This window comes from Musca autumnalis, unplaced genomic scaffold (assembly GCF_047663935.1).
Source record: "Musca autumnalis isolate F117 unplaced genomic scaffold, ASM4766393v1 scaffold_4, whole genome shotgun sequence".
Classification (NCBI taxonomy): Eukaryota; Metazoa; Arthropoda; class Insecta; order Diptera; family Muscidae; genus Musca; species Musca autumnalis.
Window position 1 is genome coordinate 194,627,629 of NW_027411977.1, and position 25,836 is coordinate 194,653,464.

General features: G+C 38.3%; 1 protein-coding gene across 2 annotated transcripts in view; it reads right to left on the reverse strand.

Annotated features, from left to right (window-relative positions):
• LOC141403914 (Ig-like and fibronectin type-III domain-containing protein 2) overlaps positions 1-25,836 on the reverse strand; it is an 890,607-nt gene that overhangs the window by 140,515 nt on the left and 724,256 nt on the right. For both annotated transcript variants that reach the window (XM_073987017.1, XM_073987016.1), the window contains exons 11-14: positions 25,579-25,792; positions 9,572-9,845; positions 8,590-8,793; positions 102-418 (exon numbers count right to left, since the gene is read on the reverse strand). In XM_073987017.1, coding sequence (XP_073843118.1) covers positions 102-418; positions 8,590-8,793; positions 9,572-9,845; positions 25,579-25,792 — 1,009 coding nt within the window. The remainder of the gene's footprint in view (positions 1-101; positions 419-8,589; positions 8,794-9,571; positions 9,846-25,578; positions 25,793-25,836) is intronic.

The window sequence follows — 25,836 nt, forward strand, 5'->3', positions numbered from 1 at the left end:
CAATCACATACCACATTGACTGACATGTGTAAATATATTTCAAAATTTAAACCATCTATGTATGTAGCAAGTATGTTGTCACAATGTTAAGTAGTACTTACATTTTCTAGTTTGGCCACAATTTCATACATGGTCATATCATTGACTTTACCATATTGAACAATAAAATCAATATCATCATCATCAGCATCGGCAGCATCATTTGTGGCGTTGGCTAAATCCGTTGTCTGGCGGTTGACTGCTTTAGCGGTTGCATCATCTGTTGCTTTGCCATTGGATTTGGAGGCATCTGCTGTTGTTGCATCACTTGTACTGTTGTTACCCTCGACATCTGGCTGTGACCATGCTAACGATATTGTTGTATTTGTTACTTTCGTTGCATGCAAATCAATTACGGGAGCCGGTATACTATCAGTACCTGTTCGTTAAATGGATAAGAAGATTAAAAGAGATGTGGGTCATTATTGTCATGTTATATCGGAATTATGGTGGAAATTCTGCAAATTGAATTCAATTCAATTTTTTAAAGTTCAATAGGTTTGTAAAATATGGATCATTAGGACTCTAATTGTCGAACAATTGTCTCGAGTCCAATCCATGACTACGTCAAAGTCAGAGGGTAGAAAACATCCCGCTAAAACACTGTTAATATAGGTCCAGATATATGAGGCTTCATACAGACGGTACCGTGTAACATATGTTGAAGTTGTATTCCTAATGTTAAAGGGTATTTAAAATTCGGCCCAACCTACTTATTTTAATACCTTCAGCATTTATGCTAACGAAGGCATTTACATATGTATGTAGTAGCTGGAGCGCACAATAACTCTCGTGCATATCAACTGATTCGGTCCATAATTGGACTTCGTACTACATATATTGTTCAAACTTAGTTTAAGTTCGAAGATGGGACATATGGGTCCACTTCTTCGGGTACAACCCACAAACTTTTCGCTAACATTGTGCGCCGTTAACTCTCGAGGCAGTAACGGAGCTGGTTCATACTTTGCATATCGTAAAATTTCTACCAGACAATTTGACTTTATCGGTCCACAAGTACCTCTCACACAAAATTTTGGAAAAGTGGCCTGTTCTCGAATCACTTTGATTCTTTTTCCAATAACTTCTATTCGCTGCCCCCTTAACGAAGATACAAGTTTTTTCAGGGGCAAGTCCATACTTCCTGAGAAGATGGGCCAAAAAATGGACACGATAACTGTCGAACGGATATAACGATTGGGTCCAAAATTTGTCATTCGTAATATTTTGTCCACACTTACATATTTATGTTTGAAGATGAGCCATATCGGTACACTCCTTCGGGTACCTCCCTCACAAAAGTTTAAAACTTTCGCTACAATTGTTGGCACTATAACTTTCCAAGGTAGTAAAAGACTTCGTATACTTCGGCACCGTCGTAAACACAACAAACGACATCAGTTGTGAAATAAAAAGAAGAATTGTATTGGCAAACAAATGCTACTTTTGCTTAAGTAAGCACTTTAAAAACAAAGCCACAACTCGTCAAACAAAAATAACGCATTACAAAACACTACTACCCGTGCTAATGTATGGTTCCGAAGCCTGGGTACTTGCGCAAACAGATACGGCAGTGATTGGCGTGTTTGAGAGAAACATTCTTTGAAAGATCTACGGACCAATCTGCGTTGACGGTGAATATTGACGTCGTATGAACCACGAGCTGTATCTGCTATACAACGACATCAATATGGTTAAAAGTATCGAGATGCAGCGATTGCGTTCGCTAGGCCCTATAATAAGAATGAGCGATGATGAATCCGCTAAAAAGGCGTATAAATTCGAGCCACATGGCGGTGCACGCAGAATTGGCAGGCCAAAAAATAGATGGCGCAAACAAGTGGGCGAAGAGATGACAAGGCGCTGTATTCCAGAGAAGCACTAAACAGAGAGAATTGGAGATCTTTTTTTAGTTCGGTCTATGGAACAAATGTTCTGTAATGGGCTAGCTAAGTAAGTAATAACTTTCCAAGGCAGAAACCGAGTTGGTCCATACTTTGCGTATCGTAAAATGCTTACCAGACATATATTAGACTCCAATATGGACTCCATCGTTCCAACCCCTCGATTACTTCCCACTCAAAATTTCGGAAAAGTGCAGTTTAAGAACTGCTCTCGAATCGCTTTATTCTTTTTGCAACCCCGCTGTAACGAAGGTACAATTTTTATTCAGGGGCAAGTCCACACTTCCTGAGAAAATGTCCTGAAATGTCCTTTACTTGTGGTTTATTGATTCAGCAGTGTTTCTAGCTCCAAATTCAGAAATGATGCCACCTGAATATTATTTTTCCATAATGAAACGGGACTTAGGTGAGTTGTTCTGGACAGTTGAGTAGATGCAGCGTATTCTGCTGTAGATGCAGCGTAAAATGCTGGTCAGATGTTCTGCATTACGGCATTCTTTCCCGAATTGATGACAGCACAAGATCTCCTACGATCGCGTATAGACAACAAAAACTTCTTGAGATCTTCAGCAGGCTGTATTAGACCTGTTTAGGCCTTCTTTAGACAACAAAAGACCTCTCGCGGTCTTCCATAGACAACATAAGGTCTCTTCAAGACTTCAGTAGACAGTAAAAAGACGACCTCCTGGGCTCTTCTATGGACAAGACAAGCGGTCTTCTATAGAGATCAGAAAATCTCCTCCGATCCAAAGACCTCTTAAAGCCTTTTGTACATAACAGGAAAACTCTTGAGAAAACTTTTGAGATATTTTAATACAGTCGAATACCTCCTGATGTCTTCTATAGACAACATAAGATCTCTTGCAGTCTTCTATAGACATCCGAAAACCTCTTCAGGACAGCCGAGGGTCTCTTGAGGTATTGTGTATACAACACCTCCTGAGGTCTTCTGTGGACAACATAAGACCTCTTGAAATCCTCTAGAAATAACAAAAGACCTCATGAGGTATTTTATAGAAAAATAGGAGACTTTTAGGGCCTTCTGTTGAGAACAGAAAAAGTCTTAAAATGTTCTTCAGGCGACAGAAACCCTCTTGAGGTCTTCTAAAGTCAACAGAATACGTCTTGAGATCTTCTACAGACAAATGAAGATCTTGTAAAGGTCTATATACAATTGGATACCTCTTGAGGATAGGAGATTTCTCGAGGTATTCTATAGCCCTTGAGGATCTTTATTGATAAAAGGAACCCACTTCATGACAGCCGTTAGATCAGACTCCGCGATTAAATGGAGGTCCCATCTCATTCAGCTAATACGAATCGGCAATTGATATGAGAGAAGTCCATCGATGGTTGACCTCGACCATTGACCCTACAGTATAAAGGTTTCTACTTAGTTTTGGATATTTGTTTCGTCCCCCCCAAACAATTGACCCTACAGTATAAAGGTTTCTTCTTAGTTTTGGATATTTGTTTCGTCTCCCTCAGAAGTGTGCTTTGAAGTTATGACGACTTCGCTCTTGACTTTCTCGTCCTTTTCGATTATTGTCTTGCCACTTCTAAGGAAAGAGAATTCGTTTTAAAGAACATTATGTTCGTTGTCTTTGCCAGACTGAGATCGTCAATGCCAAGTACGCCCTTAGTTTCTCGTAACGTCTTATATTTGAAAAGACTTTAAGCAAGAGTCCTATCTAAAGCTTGCAGCTTCATCCGGTAACACGGCGGCTTAGTCAGGAAAGATGATATCATCCTTCCTCAGCAGTTTAAGTTTTACCCTTTACCTGCGATGTTGTTGAAAACCTCTTTAGATGCAACAATGTTCACTCGTCAGATGAATTGGACCGTTAGCATTGTAGTTAATCATCTCTTTAATGACTTCTTAATTGCCCTTATTAAGTCACTAGAAATCCCCACTGGTGTCGACCATCCGTACCTTGACAGTTTTACAGAAGACAGCATTCGAAATAAAAAAAGTCATGCCCTTAGTTTTTGCAGGCTAACCATGGAGAGATCGTTTGTGGCATACGGACCTTAGTTCCGCCAAAAAAACTTTCGTTTGTCTATATTTTAATTCCGCTGCCACAGACGGTGGGTTACCTCCGAGAACGGTATTCAATGAATACTATTCACATAGTAGGCTCTTATAATCTTGGCGACTGCATCGATATGACTCAAACCACTCAAATCTGCTCGACATACTTATTGTCTAGATGTTCGTTGTTGTATCTTTGGACGTTCCTCCCTATATGATGTCCTTTTTTGACATTACTGATGAAGGGTACTGCAGCTGGCTACTGTATTGAGGACCTTACTCTTACTTCTCACGACTTCAGGGTTAATAGTGGTCGGAATTATTGACCTTATTCAACTTCAATTCCACAGTCCATGTGCTTAACAATGCGGCTGTTGACTAAGTGGCTGATATTTTCTCAATGCCGTCGGTATGAGGTGGTATTGCACAATGGTATAGGTTAAAAAGTTCCACATGTATCATCACTCCTTGGGGAACTCCCTGTTTAACACTACGGGGTTTGCACCTCCTGTTTCTGAATTGGACGTATGACTGGCGACCACAAAATTGTTGCTGGATCAACGTCTCAGACAAGACCGGAGGTTAGTATTCTCGACATCCTCGAACAGTTTAGCATGGCTGACCGTATCCAAAACTTTAGTCAGGTCCAATGTAATCATCACTGTGGCACGGTCTTTTCTGGTTGAGACTTCGACTAATATGTGTGGAAATGGCGTGAAGTGTTGTTGTGGTACTATGCCGGATCCTATGTTTATGATCCGCAACTAGATATTACGTTCTGATATAGGGAAAGAGTAAATCTTCAAGATTCACCTTTGCTTATTCTTTGAAAGATTCACGTTTGTTGGCATCATTGGGCTTTAGTGGCGGGTCAGACATCAGAAACTATTAGGTTGGCTAACGATAAATTGAGGTATGTATATGAGGTATCAGAACGATTTCGCCCTTGAATAACATCCACATTAAGATTCATAACGATTCATCTTTGCTGCTTCCTTCAATGAATCACATTTGAACCGTCCTTGCCTGGCTTCTGTAGCGGGATAACCCACGCCCCTTTTCAGGCTTCGAAATATTTAGGTTTGCTAACGATAAATTAAGAATATTTCTCAGTTACTCAACTTCTGGTTCATCCAGCTGCTTTGGCATCACCATTGAAATTCTATCAGGTCCATGCACATAGAATGATATCGGGCCTTAGATAACATCTACATCAAGATTCCTTACGATTCATCTTTTCTGATTCCTTCCTTTGTTGACACCTTTACCTGACTTCAGTAGCAGGACCACCCACCCACTTTTCAGGCTACGTGAACTATTAGGGTGTGTAACGCTAAGTTGAGAATTTTTATCAGCTACTCAAACCTTGGTCAATCCACGTGCTTTAACATTACCATTGAAATGTCATCAAGTCCAAACGCATTGGATGATTTCGCGATTCGTATAATATCATCATTCACCTTTGCTGGCACCCTGTACATTTTCTAGGCAACGGGAACTATTAGGGTGGATGGAGGACTTTGTTCAAATACTTGAATCCTGCTTCGTCCAGTTGATTTAGCATGACCATTGAAATTGCGTCAGGTCCAAGCGGTTTGCATGAATTTGCGCCTCGGATAACTTCCGCAACATAACCCACCCCATTTCAGCCATGTATAAGTTCTCTACAAGTGGTGTCTTAAGAAACGCCGTTCGGACTCGGCTATATGGATCGGGGTGCACTCATTAATATAAAAGAAGTCTCCCTTTTCAGCTTACTGACTCGCTAGATCGCTAGGATTCGTGCGATACAGCTCATGGTTTTATCATTTCAGGTATTCGACCAGCAGCAATATGGCAAGCGTCTGCAACAGTGATAATGATTCAGAAATTCCTCTTAGTTACACGTACATCACAGGGATTGGACAGTTCTCTGAATCGTTGGTAGGTGAAATTGGTTAAGCAAAGTACGGAGGTCAGAGGATATGAAGGCGGGTTTTAGGTAAACTGTGGCAGTTTCCTCTAATTCGGGTGGGTACTTGCAACAGCTCTGTTGCAGCACTTCAGATTCCCTAGCCACTTGTGTTTTCACCGACTAACCTTTTGACTTCCACTCTTAGCTCGCTATAGTTCGACGGCCCATTTCATCACGCTCATTCGCTAATTCCGTAACCTCTGTTGTAACATTAGGTCTTATATCAGTTATAGGGCCAGCGACTGAAATTCCTCTCTGATACCTGAAGATCAGAGTAATTGGACAATTCTTTTATGCTTTGGTTGATGAATTCTCTGATTCCTTGCCAATTAGCTTTCCCATGGTTAAGGGTAGTAAAGTCAGGTGGCCTATTGTTGAAGATGAGGATATGGAGATGGTTCCACCCAAGGGAAGTGATGGGTTGTCACGTCACGTCATTCATCACACCAGGTGTCAAGGAGGTTTTAACAGGCGAACTATTGCTGTGCGTCTTTAATCCTGATGAGGAAAAGGTACTTAAAGGAATGGACCGACATAGACCATCGGGGTGCCATAGGGGGTTTTTACACCCTTCGGGCTGTTTTCTCAAGAAGTATGAACTTGCCCCTGAAACAACTTTTACCATCGTAATTGAGGCAGCGAATGTAAGTTGCTTCAACAAAAATCAAAGTGATTCAATAGCAGGTCTTAAAGTGAACTTATCCAAAATTTTGGTTGGGAGGTACGAGATGGGGTGGACAAATATAGTCCATATTCGAACCTGATCTATATCTGGTAGATATTATGAGAATGTGTAAAGTATGGACCAAATCGGTCACTCCCATCAAGAGTTATCGTGCGAACAATTTTTCCGAATATTTTTGAACTTTTGTGGGGTAGGTACCTGAAAGAGTGGACCGATATTGCTTATCTACGAACTTAAACTAAGTTTGCAAACAATATTACGAAGACCAAATTTTGGCCGGAATCGGCATTTCCGTTCGAGAATTATCTTGCGCTTCCACCCATAAACATAGTGTCATAGGGTTTGTTTTTCAACTTTTACGCTTTTAATTCAGGAGGTATGGACTTGCCCCTGAGGAAACTTGTACCTTCTTATAGGGACAGTGAATACAAGATGTTACAACAAAAACCAAGGCGATTCGAGAGCAGGTCCTAAACTGAACTTTTCCCGAATTTTGTGTGGGAGGTACTCGAAGGAGTTTACCGATTGAGTCCATATTGGAACCTCATCTAAGTCTGGTAGAAATTTCATAATGTGCAAAGTATGGACCAAATCGGTTACTTCCTTCAAGAGTTATCGTACGCACAAATTTTCCGAACATTTTCGAACTTTTGAGGGGGAGGTACCGGAAGGAGTGGACCGATATAATCCATCTTTGAACCTGAACTTAGTTTGAAAATAATATTACAAAAGTTAAATTTTGGACCGAATCGGCACATCCGTTCGAGAGTTATCTTGCGCTGCAACCACTACACACGGTGTCATAGGGTTTTCTGTATCTTTCAGACTATTTTCTCAGGAAGTATGGACTTGCCCCTAATGAAACTTACAGCGTCGTATAGAGGACAGCCAATACAACTTGCGTAAACAAAAATCAAAGCGATTCGAGACCAGGTCCTAACCTGAACTTTTCCGAAATTTTGTGTGGGAGGTACCCGAAGGAGTGGACCGATTGAGTCCATATTGGAACCTCATCTAAGTTTGGTAGAAATTACACGATGTGCAAAGTATGGACCAAATCGGTTATTCCCTACAAGAGTTATCGTGCGCACAAGTTTTGCGACAATTTTTGAACATTTGTGGGGGAGGTACCTGAAGGAGTGGACCTTTATGGCCCATCTTCGAACTTAAATCGAATCTGGACAAAATATTTCGATACCCAAAATTTGAACCGAATCGATTGATCCGTTCGTGAGTTATCGTGCGCACCAGCCAGCCAGACAGACGGACGGACATTGCTAGATCTACTCCAAATTTTCTGAAACGGATATCGTACAAACATACTTGGGGTCTAAAACCATTATTTCGATGAGGCACATTTTTGGTCGTATCAAAGTGTAAATACCCTCTTTAGCCTAAAGGCTGAGGGTATAAAAAATTTGCATTATAGGCTCAAGTTTTGGTATAGCTCACCGAAGTAGCCAGAAATGCATCTCGACACCATGTCTAAGTTTCCGAGTTAGATATTATGAAAAATGTAGACCCATTTTTAACGGAATTGACCCTAATTTGTCCATCATCCGAGTGGTATCATGCGACATATGCTACAGTGGTATATATGCCTTGAAGGTGATGGGTATTAAAAGTAAGGCCAGACTGATTCTACTACCTGTTTTATTGTTTTTTTGTTATCACAGACTCTATGTCACTAAAACTGACGTTAATTTTTTTTACTTATTTTTTTTTGTAAAATAAATTCTTATTCTTGTATTTTCTTCTAACAACCAATATCTGAAATACTATTCCACATCCTTGGCATATTCCTCAATATTTCTTCTCCTCCTCGTCGTCAGACGAGGAAAAAGAAATGCTACAATTGTTATTTTGAATGCAAATTAATTAAATTTTTTCTTTGCTAAATGGAAAATTCAATTTGCACATTGTTTCCCCCTACCCCAAACAGCTTGATGGCTGTTAATATCTACCCAATACTTACCTTCCTCTAGACATTGCAGGATATTGCCTGCATAGGATAGACAATCTGTGGTGGCATTAGAATTGACACTCCCCGTTGCCAGTGAAGAGGTGTGAGCCACAGGTAAAACACCACGGCACAGTGACATACATGTTGAGGGTACACCACGGCGCACACAGCATGGTGTATGATCACGACCTCCAGCGGCACATTTGGCAATAATAGCTGGAAAGAAAGAAGGCAAAAAAAAAAAACAAACCATTAATTCAGCAAACAGCAGTGGCTGTGGACATTGAGAAAGTGGCAACTGATGGTGGTAAATCGAACAATGTCGTTGTGGTTGCAAAAGATTGGAGCAACGCCTAACCGCCGGATTCCATTGGATCCAAGTAGCAAAAAATAGGGAAGAAAGCGACACAAACAAAGCGACAAGCAATTGTAGGGACATAAGTAACAGAAAGAAAAGTAATTATTTTCAGTTTTTATGTTATCCTTTAGCCAACATAGCCAAGGACACACACCAACACACAAGCGTACAGTTTGGTTGGATGGCTATTGAATTTAAAGGTTCCACTTATAAGGCAAAACTATAATGCCAGCTGCAAACCAAAGAAGACAACAGCAGTAGTAGAGGAAACTGAAGAAAAAGTGGCAAAGTCCGAGGCAACAAAACGACGACAGGGTATAACTTAATTCGTATGCATATCATGTTGTATATAAATCTTATTTAATGTCTTTTATTTCTTTGCTAGCCCATTTCGAAGACGTAGCAAGGCTGAACCATTCATTTATGTTGTTGATATTGCCACAACTGCTGCTGCTGCTGTTCTTGTTGTTGGTCTTGTTATTTATTCTGTTGCTGTTGTCGCTCGCCTTCTCTCTTCCTCTCTATGGGTGTTTGCAACAACTGCAACTGGTACTACATTTTAACCCAAACAACACACCCCAGAACATCTGTTACGGGGGCATGTTCTAGGAGGATTGCAGGCTGGCTCATACTTACACATTTGTGCCCGACACGCTGGTCCCAGCTTCTCAATGTCGGACAATTTGATATTGTAACTGCATAATGGTACACATTGTGGCAATAGACCAGATCCCTGACAGCATTTAGACATATCATAGTTGGGCTCCTCAGTATCCTCAGTTTCTGGGGGTTTGGTGCGTGTGATTAGACGTGGTGAGGGTTCACTTTTGCCATATGAATTTACGGATACCACATAGAATTCATAGTAGACTTCTGGTTCTAAACCCTCCAATATAAGTGGTGGATTTTTCTGCAAAAGAAAAAGAGGAAAAAGGAAAATTATAACAAACAACAAAATATGCAACAAGATTAGATGTTAGCAGTTAGGTTCCCTTCACTGAGCACGGGCTTAAGTCAAGATGAAATAAGTGCTGCCCTGGGTAAGTTTATAAAGAAACATGTTGCGGTTATAAATTTTTTCTTTGCCATGCTTGACTAACTGAATTGCAAGTATGACAGCATACCAACGAAGCAACCAGTCAGCCAACCAGCCAGTCAACCCAGCTAGTAAGGCCAGCATAAGTAGTACGTGTTTAAATTGATGTTATAAATAATGTCAAAGGAAATGTGAAGAATATAATATATTTTAGAGAGATGGAGAGCGTTAGGAAAAATCTAATTTCGTTGATATCAATAAATTTGAATGCATTTTGAAATGTTGCCATTTTGGGGGAAATACATTTTTTGAATGCAAAGGAAATTTAACTTATGTATGTAAATTTTCGGAGAGGATGTACAAAATAACACAGAAGTTTGTAACTATTTTAACTGTTTGGTGTTACTAACGGGAACGATATGTATTTTACATTGAAAAAAGTAATTATTTACATTAGGGATGGCAACCAACAACAACTTTCCTATGCCCGCGGGCATACGAAGCACACGTACACTATAAACGCATTTGCTAGGTTCATGCATTGTTTACGTTTCCACTTACACAAGCGCAAGTTATAATCTGCAAATGTGTGTTTTTGGCCATCCCTGATTTACATACATAAGTATATGAATTGAATTATGTGTATAAAATGAATTATATTAGTGGATGAAAGCAAAGAAGACGTTTTGAACCATCTCAGCGGATGTGATTTGTTTTGTTAATTGGGGCAAAAAGGCTTCAGCAAGTTCAGCCAAACGTATCCACAGTTCAGCCAGCTATAGGAAAAATTGCAGTAAATATACTGGGCTTCTGGGATTTAAATAGTTACACCCATGTTGAAGTTTCAAGAAATCAAAAAAATATATGTATATAATGACACTAGCTATATAATATGGTATGTCCATTTATTAGTTTTTTGAGCTAGATTCAGCACTGCAAACTTAAACCAGTACGGAAAGGATCTAAGTCGGGCAGAGCCGACTATATGATACCCTACACCACTGTGAATATATAAATTATATATGGGAGGCATATACATATAAATCTGAAGTGATATCGATATAATATGGTACACTTATTACTAGACCAAATCCCGTCACATATTCCAAATTTCATCAAAATTGGACAGATATAGGGTGTTTGCTGCAGCAAATACGTGAAATCGGTGGAAAATATATATGGAGGCTATATCCAAGACTGAACTGATTTCAATAAAGTTTGCCACATTTAGAGAAAATGTACGAGTTCCTATAATCCCATTAAGAGTTATGTTCGCCTTATAATATCGGACATAAGGTGTCTTACATCGATGCACAATTTAATTTCCCTGGTCAAAACCCGAATTGAAATACGATAAAAACAAGTAAGAAAGTATCAGTCAGTTGTGCTGACGGAGATATACCCTCCCTCAGCCACTGACAAAAAAACAAGTAACAGCCTGTGTACATTGAAACAAATTTTTCCCCAAAAAACGTATGTATTTAGGGGGTTTTAAAAATGTTGGGCGTTTGAACCGATAAAAATGGTGATTAGGATTAAAGATCAAAAGTTTTGCGGAGGAGATATTAAAAGTAATGGATCCACATTGACCATTATGGAAGTGGATCTCCAGCCACTACATATGGCGCCTATGGGGTTTTTACACACTTCGGGCTGTTTTCTCAAGAAGTATGGACTTGTCCCTGAAAAAAACTTTTACCATCGTAATTGAGGCAGCGAATGCAAGTTGCTTCAACAAAAATCAAAGGGATCCGAGAGCAGGTCTTAATGTGAACTTATCCGAAATTTTGTGTGGGAGGTACCGGATGGAGTATACAAATATAGTCCATATTTGAACCTGATCTATATCAGGAAGATGGATGGATGTGTAAAGTATGGACCAATTCGGCCACTCCCTTCAAGAGTTATAGTACGAACAATTTTTCCGAACATTTTTGAACTTTTATGGGGGAGGTACCTGAAAGGGTGGACCTATATGGCTTATCTTCGAACTTAAACTATGTTTGGAAAAAATAATACTAATGCTAAATGTTGGACCGAATCGGCAGATCCGTTCTAGAGTTATCTTGCGCTCCAACCACCTCACACGGTGTCTTAGGGTTTTTTTTCAACTTTCATGCTATTTTCTCAGGAAGTATGGACTTGCCCCTAATGAAACTTGTACCGTCGTATTGGGGGCAGTGAATACAAGTTGCTAAAACAAAAATCAAAGCGATTCGAGAGATGACCCTAAACTGAACTTTTCCGAAATTTTGTGTGGGAGGTCCCCGAAGTAGTGGACCGATTGAGTCCATATTGAAACCTTTTCTAAGTCTAGTACACATTTCAGGATGTGCAAAGTATGGACCAAATCGGTTACTCCCTTCAAGAGTTATCGTGCTCACAAATTTTCCGAACATTTTCAAACTTTTGTGTGGGAGGCACCGGAAGGAGTGGACCGATATAGCCCATCTTCGAACTTAAAATAAGTTTGGGCAAAATATTACGAAAGCCAAAATTTGAACCGAATCGGTTCATCCATTCGAGAGTTATCGTGCGCCCCAGCCAGCCAGACAGACAGACGGACGGACATTGCTCAATCGACTCCAAATTGTCTGAAACACATTTCGTCCAAACATACTTGGGGTCTAAAACCATTATTTCGATGAGGCACATTTTGCCCGTATGAAAGTGTGTATACCCTCGTTAGCATAAATGCTGCGGGTATAAAAATACAAACACATCAATTATGCCGTATATAAATTTTGTATCAAGAGTTTGCTTTAAAATCTGTAGGTACCGTAATGTGGTGCTATACCACATTATTAAATTACGTTAAATAAATTTTGGAAGAACTTTTTGAAAAAGTTTTTGAGTTATCTTGCACAATAGCCATTTTAGTATTTGCTTGCAGGGCTTTGGAGCTTTTGGGCCAATATCTCAGGAAGTATAGAAACACTCCAGAAAAAAATTGTACCGGTGTAAATGAGACCGCTAGAACAGTCTACTGAAACAAAAAAAATCAAAACTATACGAGAGGAGCTCTCAAACTTCACTTTTTCCGAATTTTCTGTGGGTGATACCCGAAGGAGTGGACCGATATAGTCCATATTCCAGGCTGATACATAACTATATGAAATAATTATCTTGCGGAATTGTCATTTTGTTGGTGCCGTCGGGGTTTCTTGGAGCGCAAGAAAAAAATTGAACCCTCGTAAAGGGAGCCGCAAGGACAATTTACTGAAACAATTTCAAACGATCCGAGAGGAGCTCTTAAACTTCACTTATTCCGAATTTTGGGTGGCAGGTACCCGAAGGAGTGGACCGATATATTCCATATTCGAACCCGATCAATATATGCAAGAAATAATAATAAAATTAATTGTTCATTAGGGAGTTATTGTTCACACAGAAAAATTTTGAACTTTTGTGGGGAGGTACTCGAAGCAGTGGAACGATACCCAAAATTTGGTTCGAATCCCTTCGAGAGTTATCGTACGCACCAGCCAGCCAGATGGACACACAGAATGGCATACGGACGGACATGGCTAAATCGACTCCAAATTGTCTGAAACGAATTTCGTTCAAACATACATGGGGTTTAAAACCGTTTTTTCGATGAGGCAAATTTTTTGGTGGTATTATAGTGTAGGTTATATACAGCCTAAAGGCTGAGGGTATAAAAACATAAAAAAATAAACTTTGTTTTCAAATTTCGTGGATACGTATGTTCGATTTTCAACTTTTTATCCCCTTTACCATAACACAGTGAATGCGCTTAACGGCAAAAATAAAAATAATCATGTCATCATATTAACAATTTAAAGATGCAAATGGCTTCTGAACGTTCCAATGTTTTCGAAACTCAACTTTTATTGCCAATTTTTCACGGCTCTTAACGAGAAAAAGCCTAACAAATAAGACTAATTTTGAAGAAAAAATTTCTTAAAAATGAAAAAAAAAATATTATATTATAAGCGAGTTTCTTATACAATGGATTGTTATTTACGCCTTAGCTTAAGTTGAAAGATTTTGCTAATTAATTCAGCTTTAATTTGACCTTTACAGCAATTCCTCTTATTTGCAAGGGTTACCAAATATTTTAGTTATAATATTGGCCAAAATCAAAATATTTTTTTATACACGAGGGCTGCACGAAAACCACCTGGCCTAGGCAACACCGCGTATTGCCAGGTGCCATTTGAATTTTTTTGGAAAGTTTTGAGCCTAGACTCACTCAGGACAGTTTGTGGTACGACCAAGTTATGTGTTGTTTACAGTGACTTGAAAAAATCATTTTGCAAAAAAAAAATGGAATTTACTTCTGAAGATTTTCGTCCATGAATTTTTCACAACTTTCGACGTGGATAATCACTGCAAGGGTGTACTGATTAAATTAAATCTTTGTATGTCGATAAAGGACCATCCTATAGGACTATGAAAAACTGGTTTAATAAATTCAACCGTGGTTTATTAAATTCAAAGGTCGTTAGGGTCGACCAAAATCGGTCGTTGTGCCAGAAAAAAATATGCCGTGCATGAACGAATAATGCGAGATCGCCATGTTAAATAGCGTGAGATAGTGGCATCCTTGGGCATTTCTTCCACCAACTAACATTTGATATTGCCATGATAATGAAAGCAATAATGGCCCAACAGGCAATATGCAATCTTATGGAATTTTTGAGTTTAGATGTGTATCGCTGGATGAGGTCTTACAAAGTTTCATGTCCGTAAAGTCAAATGCTGTTGGTCTTGATAATATTGACCCAAAATTTATTAAATTAACTCTTCCTTACCTCCTTCCATATTTTACACATTTATTCAATGCAATCCTAACCTCCAGTACGTATCCAACTATTTGGAAACATTCTAAAATAATTCCAATTCCTAAATCTGCTCATGAATATCGTCCGATTTCAATTTTATGCTATCTGTCCAAAGTCTTCGAGAAAATTATACATAAACAAATATCCGAATACATTCACAATAATTCCTTGCTATCTGATAGGCAATCCGGTTTCCGAGCAGATCATAGTTGTGTGAGTGCTTTAGTTGAAGTTGCAGAATCAATTAGAACTGAAATCGATGTCAATAATGTTGGTCTGCTAGTTCTTCTTGATCATTCTAAGGCATTTGACTCCGTTGATCACACTAACCTATGTATGAAGCTCAAAACTTTTTTTAATTTCACAAACACAGCTATAGATCTAATAGCTTCCTATTTAAGAAATCGTTTACAGTCGGTGTATGTTGGAAATACAATATCAAATCCACTAATATTATCCAAAGGAGTTCCACAGGGATCTATTATTGGCCCACTCCTTTTTTCATTATACTCGAACGATCTTCCCAATCAAATATCTAACAGTCAAATTGCTATGTATGCGGATGATGTTCAATTATTTGTTAGCGGTCCGGTGGATAATATCAGTGAATGTGTTACCAAACTGAATCATGACCTCTCGTGTGTTTATAAGTGGGCAACTGCGAATGGTTTATTTCTAAATCCGAAAAAATCTAAATGTCTCGTTATTCACAAAAATAAAAAATTTAGTATTCGCGGTCTGGATGTCGTTATAAATGAACAAAAAATTGATATAGTTTCTCAAGCCAAAAATTTGGGCGTCATTTTTAATAGGTCATTGACATGGTCCGATCATGTAAACACAGCAGTCGGACAAACATATGCAAAGCTACGCGCATTATGGATAACACATTCCTATACTCCATTCTATATACGAATTATCTTAGCAAAAACATTTCTGATTCCCGGGCTTATGTATGGTTGTGAAATTTTTTCAAATTGCGACTCGATAACCCAACATAAATTAAACGTAGCATTTAATGACATCATTCGGTATGTTTACGGTATTAAACGAAATCAACATATTTCTCACTATGCAATTTCTCTATACGGTTGTAATTTTAATACCCTACTTAGAATTCGATCGTTGATATTGTTGCATAAAATCATTGTGAGGCGCACACCCAAATATCTCTATAATAGACTTAGTTTTTCCCGATCTAGAAGGGGTAGAAAGCTTGTTCCCCTCAGACGACGGAGTTTAGTTTCTGAATGGCAGTTTTTCACTAGTACAATACGCCTTTGGAATACTCTTCCGAACGCAATTCAAAACATCAGCAATCCGTTAGTTTTTAAAAATAGGCTTTTCACGCATTTTTCTTAACTAATTATTTTTGCAATACTTAATTGTTTAATTGTTTATTTTTTACATTTTTGTTCACTTAATCTTTTTATTATTTTTTTAACATATATATCTTGTTACTTTATTTTTTTTTCTTTTCTTTTTTAATCAAACAAATTGTTTTAAAACGGATATTTTTTATATTTATAAACCTGCACTGTAATTATAAGATGTATATCTTGTTGTGTAGGCATTCACTAAATAAATAAATAAATAAAAAATAAATAAATAAATGATTAAAAACATGACCGTAAAAATTGATTTTTCTCGTTAGATCCAGGGAAATTGGACAATCGCTCAAAAAAGGCTTTTGCGGATTGGTTCAAAGAAATTGTGCATAAAGTCGATCGCAGTGCTTCAAACGACGTTTATAAGATCGTCACAGACGACGAATCTAGCATCTATTCTTTGGAGGCTGAAACAAAGCAGGAATCGCCCGTTTGAGTCTTCGCAAGCGAGCCAAATCTAATGAAAGTTGTTCATGTAAGAAGCACTTCGAAGCAAAAGGTTGCCTGTTTCTTCAGAAAAACCGACTGTGTGGCGACTATACGGCTTGAGAAATATAGGACGGTTAATTCTGAGTGGTACACTATAATTTGTTTGCCTAAAGTCTCCTGAGAAATTCCAAAAACGAACAAGCGAAGACAAATCGTTCTGCATCACGACAATGTGGGCTCTCACACATCGATTCAAATCAGCGCCTGTTTGACCGGACAAAACGTGGAATTGATGGGTCATCCGCCGTACTGCTTTGACTGGGGATCCAATGACTTCATTTGATTCCAGAATATCAAGAAAAAAAGGCGTGGTCAACGATTTTCGATGCTCTAAAAGCGTTCAAAAACCATGTTTTGGAGCTGTCTCAATCGGGGTGGAAAAAGTGATTCAGCAATTGGTTTGAGCGCATGAAAAAGAGTATGCTGGAGACTACATAAGAAAACAATAAAACTATTTTTGATGGTAAATATTCGCGTTTTCATTGCTAGGCCATATAGTTATCGTTCGGCCCTCGTATATGTGAATTTTCTTAATGTTTTAGTTACTTTCCAAGCATTTGCAGGAATCGCTAATAGAACCAAATTTACGCCTGGAAGGTCTGCAGTTATGACCAAAAGTTTAACTAACGGTTATTAAGTGCTGAATTTATATTTTTGGAATATCTTTAAGTAATTACACCCTCAGCATTTATGCTAACGAGGGTATATAGACTTTCATACGGGCAAAATGTGCCTCATCGAAATAACAGTTTTAGACCCCAAGTATGTTTGGACGAAATGTGTTTCAGACAATTTGGAGTCGATTTAGCAATGTCCGTTCGTCTGTCTGTCTGTCTCGCTGGCTGGTGCGCACGATAACTCTCAAACGGATGAGCCGATTTGGTCCAAAATTTGGCTTTCGTAATATTTTGTCCAAACTTAGTTTAAGTTCGAAGATGGGTTATATCGGTCCACTCCTTCCGGTACCTCCGCCACAAAAGTTCGAAAATGTTCTGAAAATTTGTGCGTACGATAACTTTTGAGGGGAGAAACCGATTTGGTCCTTACTTTGCAAATCGTTAAACGTCTACGTCTACCAATATGGACTCAATCGTTCCACTCTTTCGGGTACCTCTAACACAAAATTTCGGATAAGTTCAGTTTAGGGCCTGATCTCGAATCGCTTTGATTTTTGTTGCAACAACTTGTATTCACTGCCCCCATACGACGGTACAAGTTTAATCAGGGGCAAGTCCATACTTCCTGAGAAAATAACCTGAAAGTTGCAAAAAATCCCTTTGACACCGTGCGTAATGGGTGGAGCGCAAGATAACTCTCGAACGGATATGTCGATTCGGTCCAAAATTTGGCCTTCGTAATATTTTGTCCAAACTTAGTTTAGGTTCGAAGATAAGTTATAGCGGTCCACTCTTTCCGGTACATCCCCCACAAAATTTCAAAAATGTTCGGAAAACTTGTGCGCACTATAACTCTGGAGGAGAGTATCCGATTTGGTCCGTACTTTGAACATCGTAATATTTCTACAAGACATAGATCAGGTTCGAACAAAATTTCAAAAAATGCAGCTTACGGCCTTCTCTCGAATCCCTTTGATCTTTGTTGTAATAAATTGCATTCGCTGCCGCCATTACGACGGTACAAGTTTTTTAGGGCGCAAATCCATTCGTCCTGAGAAAATAAAATAGCACTAAAGTTATAAACTCCCCTATGGAACCATGTAAAGTGGCTGAATTAAGCGCACGATAACTCTCGATCGGATCAGCCGATTTGGTCCAAAATTTGGCTTCCGTAATATTTGTCCAAGCTTTGTTTAATTTCGAAGATGGGCACTATCGATGCGCAACTTCCGGTTGGACCATGCCAAGACTTTGAGATTTTCCCCGCACTGAGAACCAAAAAACATTATTTCAGGTAATTCTGCAGAAAAAGATTATTAAATCTTATATAGTACCGAAAAATAGTCGGTAACCTTATACGGAGGCTGCGGTCAAAAGTGGATCGACATCACATTTCATTATAAGATGGTGTTAAGTTACTTAACTTTCTTCTAATTGACTTAAGTTTTTAATTTGTTGTCCCTTATGGGACATGTCGTAAATTGTTAACATTTTCCTTAAAATTACGTTGTTTCTATTTATTTATTTACTCGCATTAATTTTTACATGATTTCATTCATTATGCTTTCATATTCATGTTAAATATTTTGTCTAAGCTATTTGTTTATTTTAAACTATTTAATTTTTTGTAAGACAACAAGGGCCACCCTAATGCTATTTTCTTATTCTTCTTTCTATTGTGTACTTAATTTCGCCCAACAGAGAAAATCAAAATTAATATTTGAATTCGTCCAAAAAGAGATTAATAACAACACACTGCATTGTTGTAGAATTGGTTCAGCAGAGTGATCAAGCAGTAGGGCATGTACGTACATATGTATGTACAAACGTACAAACATAAATTTGAGTGTAAATTAGGTATTTTTTATGCGTTTGTTCTCTACCTCTGCTCATCGCTCTGCTGATGGCTGTTGCGAAAAGTACATACAAACATTTGTACCGCTAGCCCTTGGTTGGCAAACGAGAAATATTAGAACTAATAAACATTATAATTTGATACCTTTGGAAAGAACAGATGTGTTTGATTTTGGTGACGGGCAAAGTGGCAGAATATTAACATAAAATACCTACCCAGCGAACAAGTGGGGTAAAATTGTGGCAACAAGTGCTAAAAAATACTTGGAAGATAAAGTAGTTAAATTGTCTCACCCATTGGGACAATATTAGAAGAAATTAACAACTGTGGAGCAAATTTACTGATAAAACCTTATCCGTTGTGGCGTTTGAAAGGCATACTAGCTGGACATTAATTATTTGGAGGCAGCGAGAGGAGACTGTTCTAATCAAATCGCTTGGTCTGCGTGGAGATTATCAAGAAAGAAGAATATTTCCCTTGCTCTGAGGAAGGTTATTTGTTCCTGGGACAGACGCTGATAAACAAACATCAGTGGCCTTGAGTAAGTTTTATGCGATTTATTTCCTATGAGACATACGTGTGATTTCCCCTTGAGACAATATCAACATTTGCCTGCAGAGTAAGGCAGATTACATACTCAAGACGAACCCTTGAGTTGGGGATTGGTGTGGTTGCATATTACACGAATTCCGGGGTTGTCAAAATGGGCAATCCTTAAACAGATGGTTTTCTGAAGTCTGAGTTTATTATTAAAACCTATTCGGTTTGAATATTTGGTTAACATCTGCCTAAATAAATTAAGATATATGGTATACACCAAATCATGGACCAATACTGACAATTTTCCGCGGGGTAGTTTATTATGCAATAAGAACTGCTGGTACCGAATTACAGCAAATTCGGTTGAACAATAAGTTGGTAACATGGAAACCACACGAAATTTGGACCTAGGACTACAATTTATTTGTTAGAGTGTTTTTAGATCACTAGGACCCATTGATACAAATTTCAGTTCGATATATTATCTAGAAGTATTTTTGTCACACATTACCATGTAAGTGCCATCACTGTGCTATGTGGGGAGGGTATTATAAGTTGGTTTTTGCCAATAAGGTTGTAACGCATCGAAATAATGGTCGTGGAACCATATTTATATATACAAAATTGAATATTTCGACAAACTGAGTAGATCTATGTGCGCCCGTCCGTCCGCCTGTCCATCTAAACCTTGTAATCACTCTACAGATCGCAATTTTGATCGGATCGTTACCAAATTTTGGGTGTTGACGGGGGAACCAGATGAGAAAAAGCCTTTTGATTTTGGTGATGGTCGGATTATGTTTATTCGGAATTGACAAAAACCTTATTTGGAGAAAAAATCTAAGTTTTTTCCAAAGCAAATATCTCTGCTTCTATAAGGGGTATACCATAAGCAAAACCTGACAATGAAAGAAGAATATATCGCGTTGTGAAGTAGGTTGTCGTAGGTGTTCAAACAACGAAGATATCACAATAGTCGCAAATAAAATCCAACTTTTAACTTTTGCGAGTTTAATTACGATGTCGAATATCACAGCTTTGGTTGAGTCGATATAGCTGTGTCCGTCTGTTGTAATCACTCTAGCGTCCGCAATAATTGAGCTAGAACGCTATATTTTTGCACCCGGATGTAGTTTTTCCATAGGCAGGCCAAGTTCAAAGATGTACTATATCGGCCCATATTTTGGTATAGCTCCCATATAACGGTACCTATCGATAATCGGTATTTGGAGAATTTTAGCTATACTTTTGGACCGAACTACCTGTATTTTAACATTTGAGGTTTCTAGAGGTCACAAAACATCTCCACCAAAAATTGTCAACATAGGTCCATGTTTCGGTATAGTCCCCATATAACAGTATCCCCGATTTTCGGTAGTATGAGGATTTTAGCTACCTTTTTTGACAGAAGTACATGCAATATGACGTTTGAGGCTCGCTGTTGTCACAAAACTACTTTACCAAAAATTTTCAACATAGGTCTATGTCTCGATATAGCCCACATGTATTCACCAAATATTGTCAACATAGGTCCATGTTTCGGTATAGTCACCATATAACAGTACCTCCTAATTTTAAAGATTTTAGCCACTTTCTTTTGACAGAAGTACTTACAATAGTACATTTGTTGTTACAAAACTACTCTACCAAAAATGTACAACATATGTCTGTCTATGTTTTGGTATAGGCCCATTATAACGCTACTTCCCGATTTTCGGGTTTATTATTTTGAGGGTTTTGCTACATTTTTCACCAAACTACCTGTTATTTGACAATTGAGGTTAACACAGTCCATGATTTGGTATAGTCCCCATGTAACGGTACCACCCAATTATAGATATTTTGATAATTCGAACAACTCTTTGGCCGAACTACTTGTTATATGACATTATATGAGATTACCAGTGGTCACAAAACTTTTCCATCTAACATTGTCAGCATATCACTCATTTACTCAAAGAGTGGCATAACTCAAAAAAATGCGTTTTCTGAGTTGGCAATTTATATTTTTTCTACGACTTCTACGTTATCTTGTGTCAAATTTTCATGCTGATATCTATAATGGATGGCATCGTGGTGCAGTGGTATGCACACCCGCCTTGCACGCTGAAAGTCGTGGGTTCGATTTCCCGTTCAGGCAACATCAACAATTTTCAACGGTGGCAAAATACCACTCATGTCGGCGACATTTCCTATGTATTTCAGCCATGTAAAACTTCTCTACAAGTGGTGTTTTAAGACACGCCTTTCGGACTCGCCGTTAAACAGTAGGTCCCATATCATTGAGCTAATGTGAATCCGGGTGCACTCATTGATATAAGAGAAGTCTTCATTGTCCCATCTGGGATGTTTGTGAAACAATTATTATTAATATTATTATCTCTAAACCTAGTAGAGTTACAGCTTATTTACTACGAGTTTCGAATAACGAAACACAAAAATTTGTTGTGTTTATGAATCACTAACACACTTCAAATCATGCTTGATCTTGCACAGAAATTTAGCACTGATATATGGATAGGTGTTTGCAAAATATGGTCCAAGTAGTTATTTTATTTTTATGTAATAATCTTTTTAAGTTTATTAGTCCAATTTCAATCGGCAATTTAAAACGCGTTTTTCTCGAAACGAGATTTTTTGAGATGTGTCACTATTTGAGTAAATGAGCGATATGTCCATGTTTAGGTATAACGGTACCACCCAATTTGAAGATTTTAGCTACAATCTTTAACCAAACTTGCTGTAATCTGCAATTTGAGGTTCCTACCGTTCACAACATCTCATCACAATATTCATGTTTTGGTATAATCCCATATAACGATAACTCCCGTTTTTAGGTATTTTGAGAATTTTAACTACTTTTTGACCGAAAAAATGGCGAATATCTGTAATTTGACATTTGAGGTTCCCAATGGTTACAAAACTTCTCCACCCCAAAATTGTCAACAGCCTCCATTTAATGGTGTCGCCCGATTGAAGAAATTTTTTTGATACATTTTCTGACCTTAAATAGGCAGTTGGGTATCCGCCGTGGTCACAAAATATCTCCACTTACAATTGTGGACAGGAAGAAAACTAACTCATATGTATTTCATGGTGGAGAGTATAAAAAGTTCGGAAATTAACACTTGTTATACCCTCCACCATAGTATGGAGGGTATATTAAGTTTGTTTTTCCGTTTGTAACGTATTGAAATACTCATTTGCGACCCTATAAAGTATATATATTCTTGATCAGGGTAAAATTCTGAGTCGATATGTGCACGTCCGTCCGTCCGTACGTCCGTATGTGGTAATCACTCTAGCATCCACAAAAATGGAGATAGGACGCTGAAATTTTGGGAAAATGCGTCTTTTGTGTGCAGGCAGGTCAAGTTCGATGATGGGCTATATCCGTCCACGTTTTGGTATAGCCCCCATATAACGGTACCCCCCGATTTATTTTTATTTTGACGTTTTTAGCTACATTTTCAGGCCGATTTAGCTATAATTTGACATTTGGGGTTCTTAAGTGTCAACAAACTTATATAACAAAAGTTGTGGACATAGGTCTACGTTTTGGTATAACCCCCATATAACGGTACCCCCCGATTTACGGTATTTTGACGCTTTTAGCTACATTTTCAGACCGATGTAGCTATAATTTGACATCTAGGGTTCTTAAGTGTCAATAAACTTATATAACGAAAGTTGTGGACATAGGTCCACGTTTTGGTATAGCCCCCATATAACGGTACCCCCCGATTTACGGTATTTTGACGTTTTTAGCTACATTTTCAGACCGATGAAGCTATAATTTGACATTTGAAGTTCGTAAATGTCAATGAACTTATGTGACAAAACTTGTGGACATAGGTCCACGTTTTGGTATAGCCCCCATATAACGGTACCCCCCGATTTACGGTATTTTGACGTTTTTAGCTACATTTTCAGACCGATATAGCTATAATTTGACATTTAGGGTTCTTAAGTGTAACTAAACTTATATAACAAAAGTTGTGGACCTAGGTCCACGTTTTGGTATAGCCCCCATATAACGGTACCCCCGATTTACGGCATTTTGACATTTTTATCTACATTTTCAGACCGATTTAGCTATCAATTGACATTTAGGGTTCTTAAATGTCAATAAACTTATATAACTAGTGGACATAGGTCCATGTTTTGAAATAGCCCCCATATAAAGTTACAGCCCGATTTCAGGTATTTTGAGAATTTTACCAACAAGTTTTAACCGAATTATCTGTAATTTGAACATTTGACATTTGAAATTCTTAGTGGTCACCACACCTCTCCACCAAAAATTGTCAATAAAGCCCCCATATAACGGTACCTCCCAATTTTAAGTAATTTGATGATTTTAGCTACAATATTAAACCGAAGTAGCAGTAATTTGACATTTGAAGTTCTTAGTGGTCACAACACCTCTCCATCAAAAATTGTCAACATAGGTCCATGCTCGGATATAGCTCCCATGTAACGGTAACTCCCAATTTTCAGTAATTTGTCAATTTTAGCTACAATTTTCAACAGAACTAACTGTAATTTGACATTTGAAGGTTGTAGTGGGCACCACACATCTGCATCAACAATTTTCAACATAGCCCCAATATAACGATACTTCCCGATTTTCGGTACTTTGAGGATTTTACTTAAAATGTTTAACCGAACGTAGGTCCATGTTTTTGTATAGCCCCAAAACAAACCTCCCGATTTTCCGTACCTTAGCTTTATTTTTTGGACGAACTTTCTGTAATTTGAAATTTAAAAGTAAAAAAAAAAATTCTGCAACAAAAATTGTTCATTTAAGTTCATATTTTCGTATAGCCCAGATACCTCCGAACTAGCTGTTAATGACATTTGAAGTTCCCACGTTATGTACCGATTTTCGATATTTTGAGGATTTTTAACCGAATTAGGAGTTATTTGACATTAAAGGCTCCAAAAACTGTCAACATAGGCCCATGTTTTATTATAACCCCTATATAACAGTACCTCCCAATTTCTAGCCCACCAAAAATTGTCAACAGTTAGATATAGGCACCATAAAAAAGGGCCTCCCGAATGAAGCATTTTATGTACATTATCTGACATTTTAACGTACTCACTTAAAGTTGGGAACAGGAATGAACATTTTATGGTGGAGGGTATGAAAAGTTCGGCCCGGCCGAACTTAATGCTTTTTTACTTGTTAGATTGTCAGTTTGTTTTTTACAGATAAAAATGTTAGTAGTGTTTTGATCTACTCTTCCATTTCTTGGTCCAAACTTGTAAAATTTTGAGCAAAAACAACTTCGCATCGTCAATGCCGATCTACATTACTTCAAAAAGGTCAAAAGTGATGACGATGCCGGTGTATGGCTATAACATTGAAAACAAAGCCCAATAATCCCTGATGTGGTTGCGTCCATTAAGAATCAGGTGACAGGTGAGTGGGGTTAACTGAGAAGCTCTCGTGCTATCAATTTGGGCCCAATACAAATTGAGACGACTACATCTTCCGGATCTTAACTGGGCTAAAACCTCTAGTGATTGTCTTGGTAGCTGCCGTTTTTTCTGCTGCGATGGAGGGGATGGTCTCCAAGTACGCCGCTCACTCTGTACAATTGTGCAGCCTGGGCAAATGGATCTGTGTGAATGCTATTCAGGCCTGCCTGATAGGCTCGCTGATCTAGCGATTCTCGCTAGACCCACTAGACCACATACCTTTGACTTTTTGAAACCAAAATATTCGAAACGTGTATTAAAAATTGGGTTTAGGCTGCGGATATTTTAATATTCCCCATCTAAGTCAGCCCCGTATACTTTTAACATATCACATACATATGTTATCGAATGATTTTGATGATTTCGCGTTTCGGGTGACGTATGACTTCTTCTGCTGGGAGAAGAAAATATCATCAAACTTACCTTTTCAACAGTACTGTAATCATCACCAACTCCCAGACGTCGGAATTTAACATGATATGTGGTAATGGTATCCGCTAATCTTTTAGGTTTATTCCAGTCCAAAATAAGGAAGGTATCTTTTTTGGCAAGAGTGCGAAGTTTAGTGGGTGGATCAGCCAAGACACCGTAACCTTGGAACAGGCAACTGCTGAATTCTGACATGAAACGCAGGCATCTAAAGGAATAAACAAAAATAAAATAACAGATATATGAGTGTCA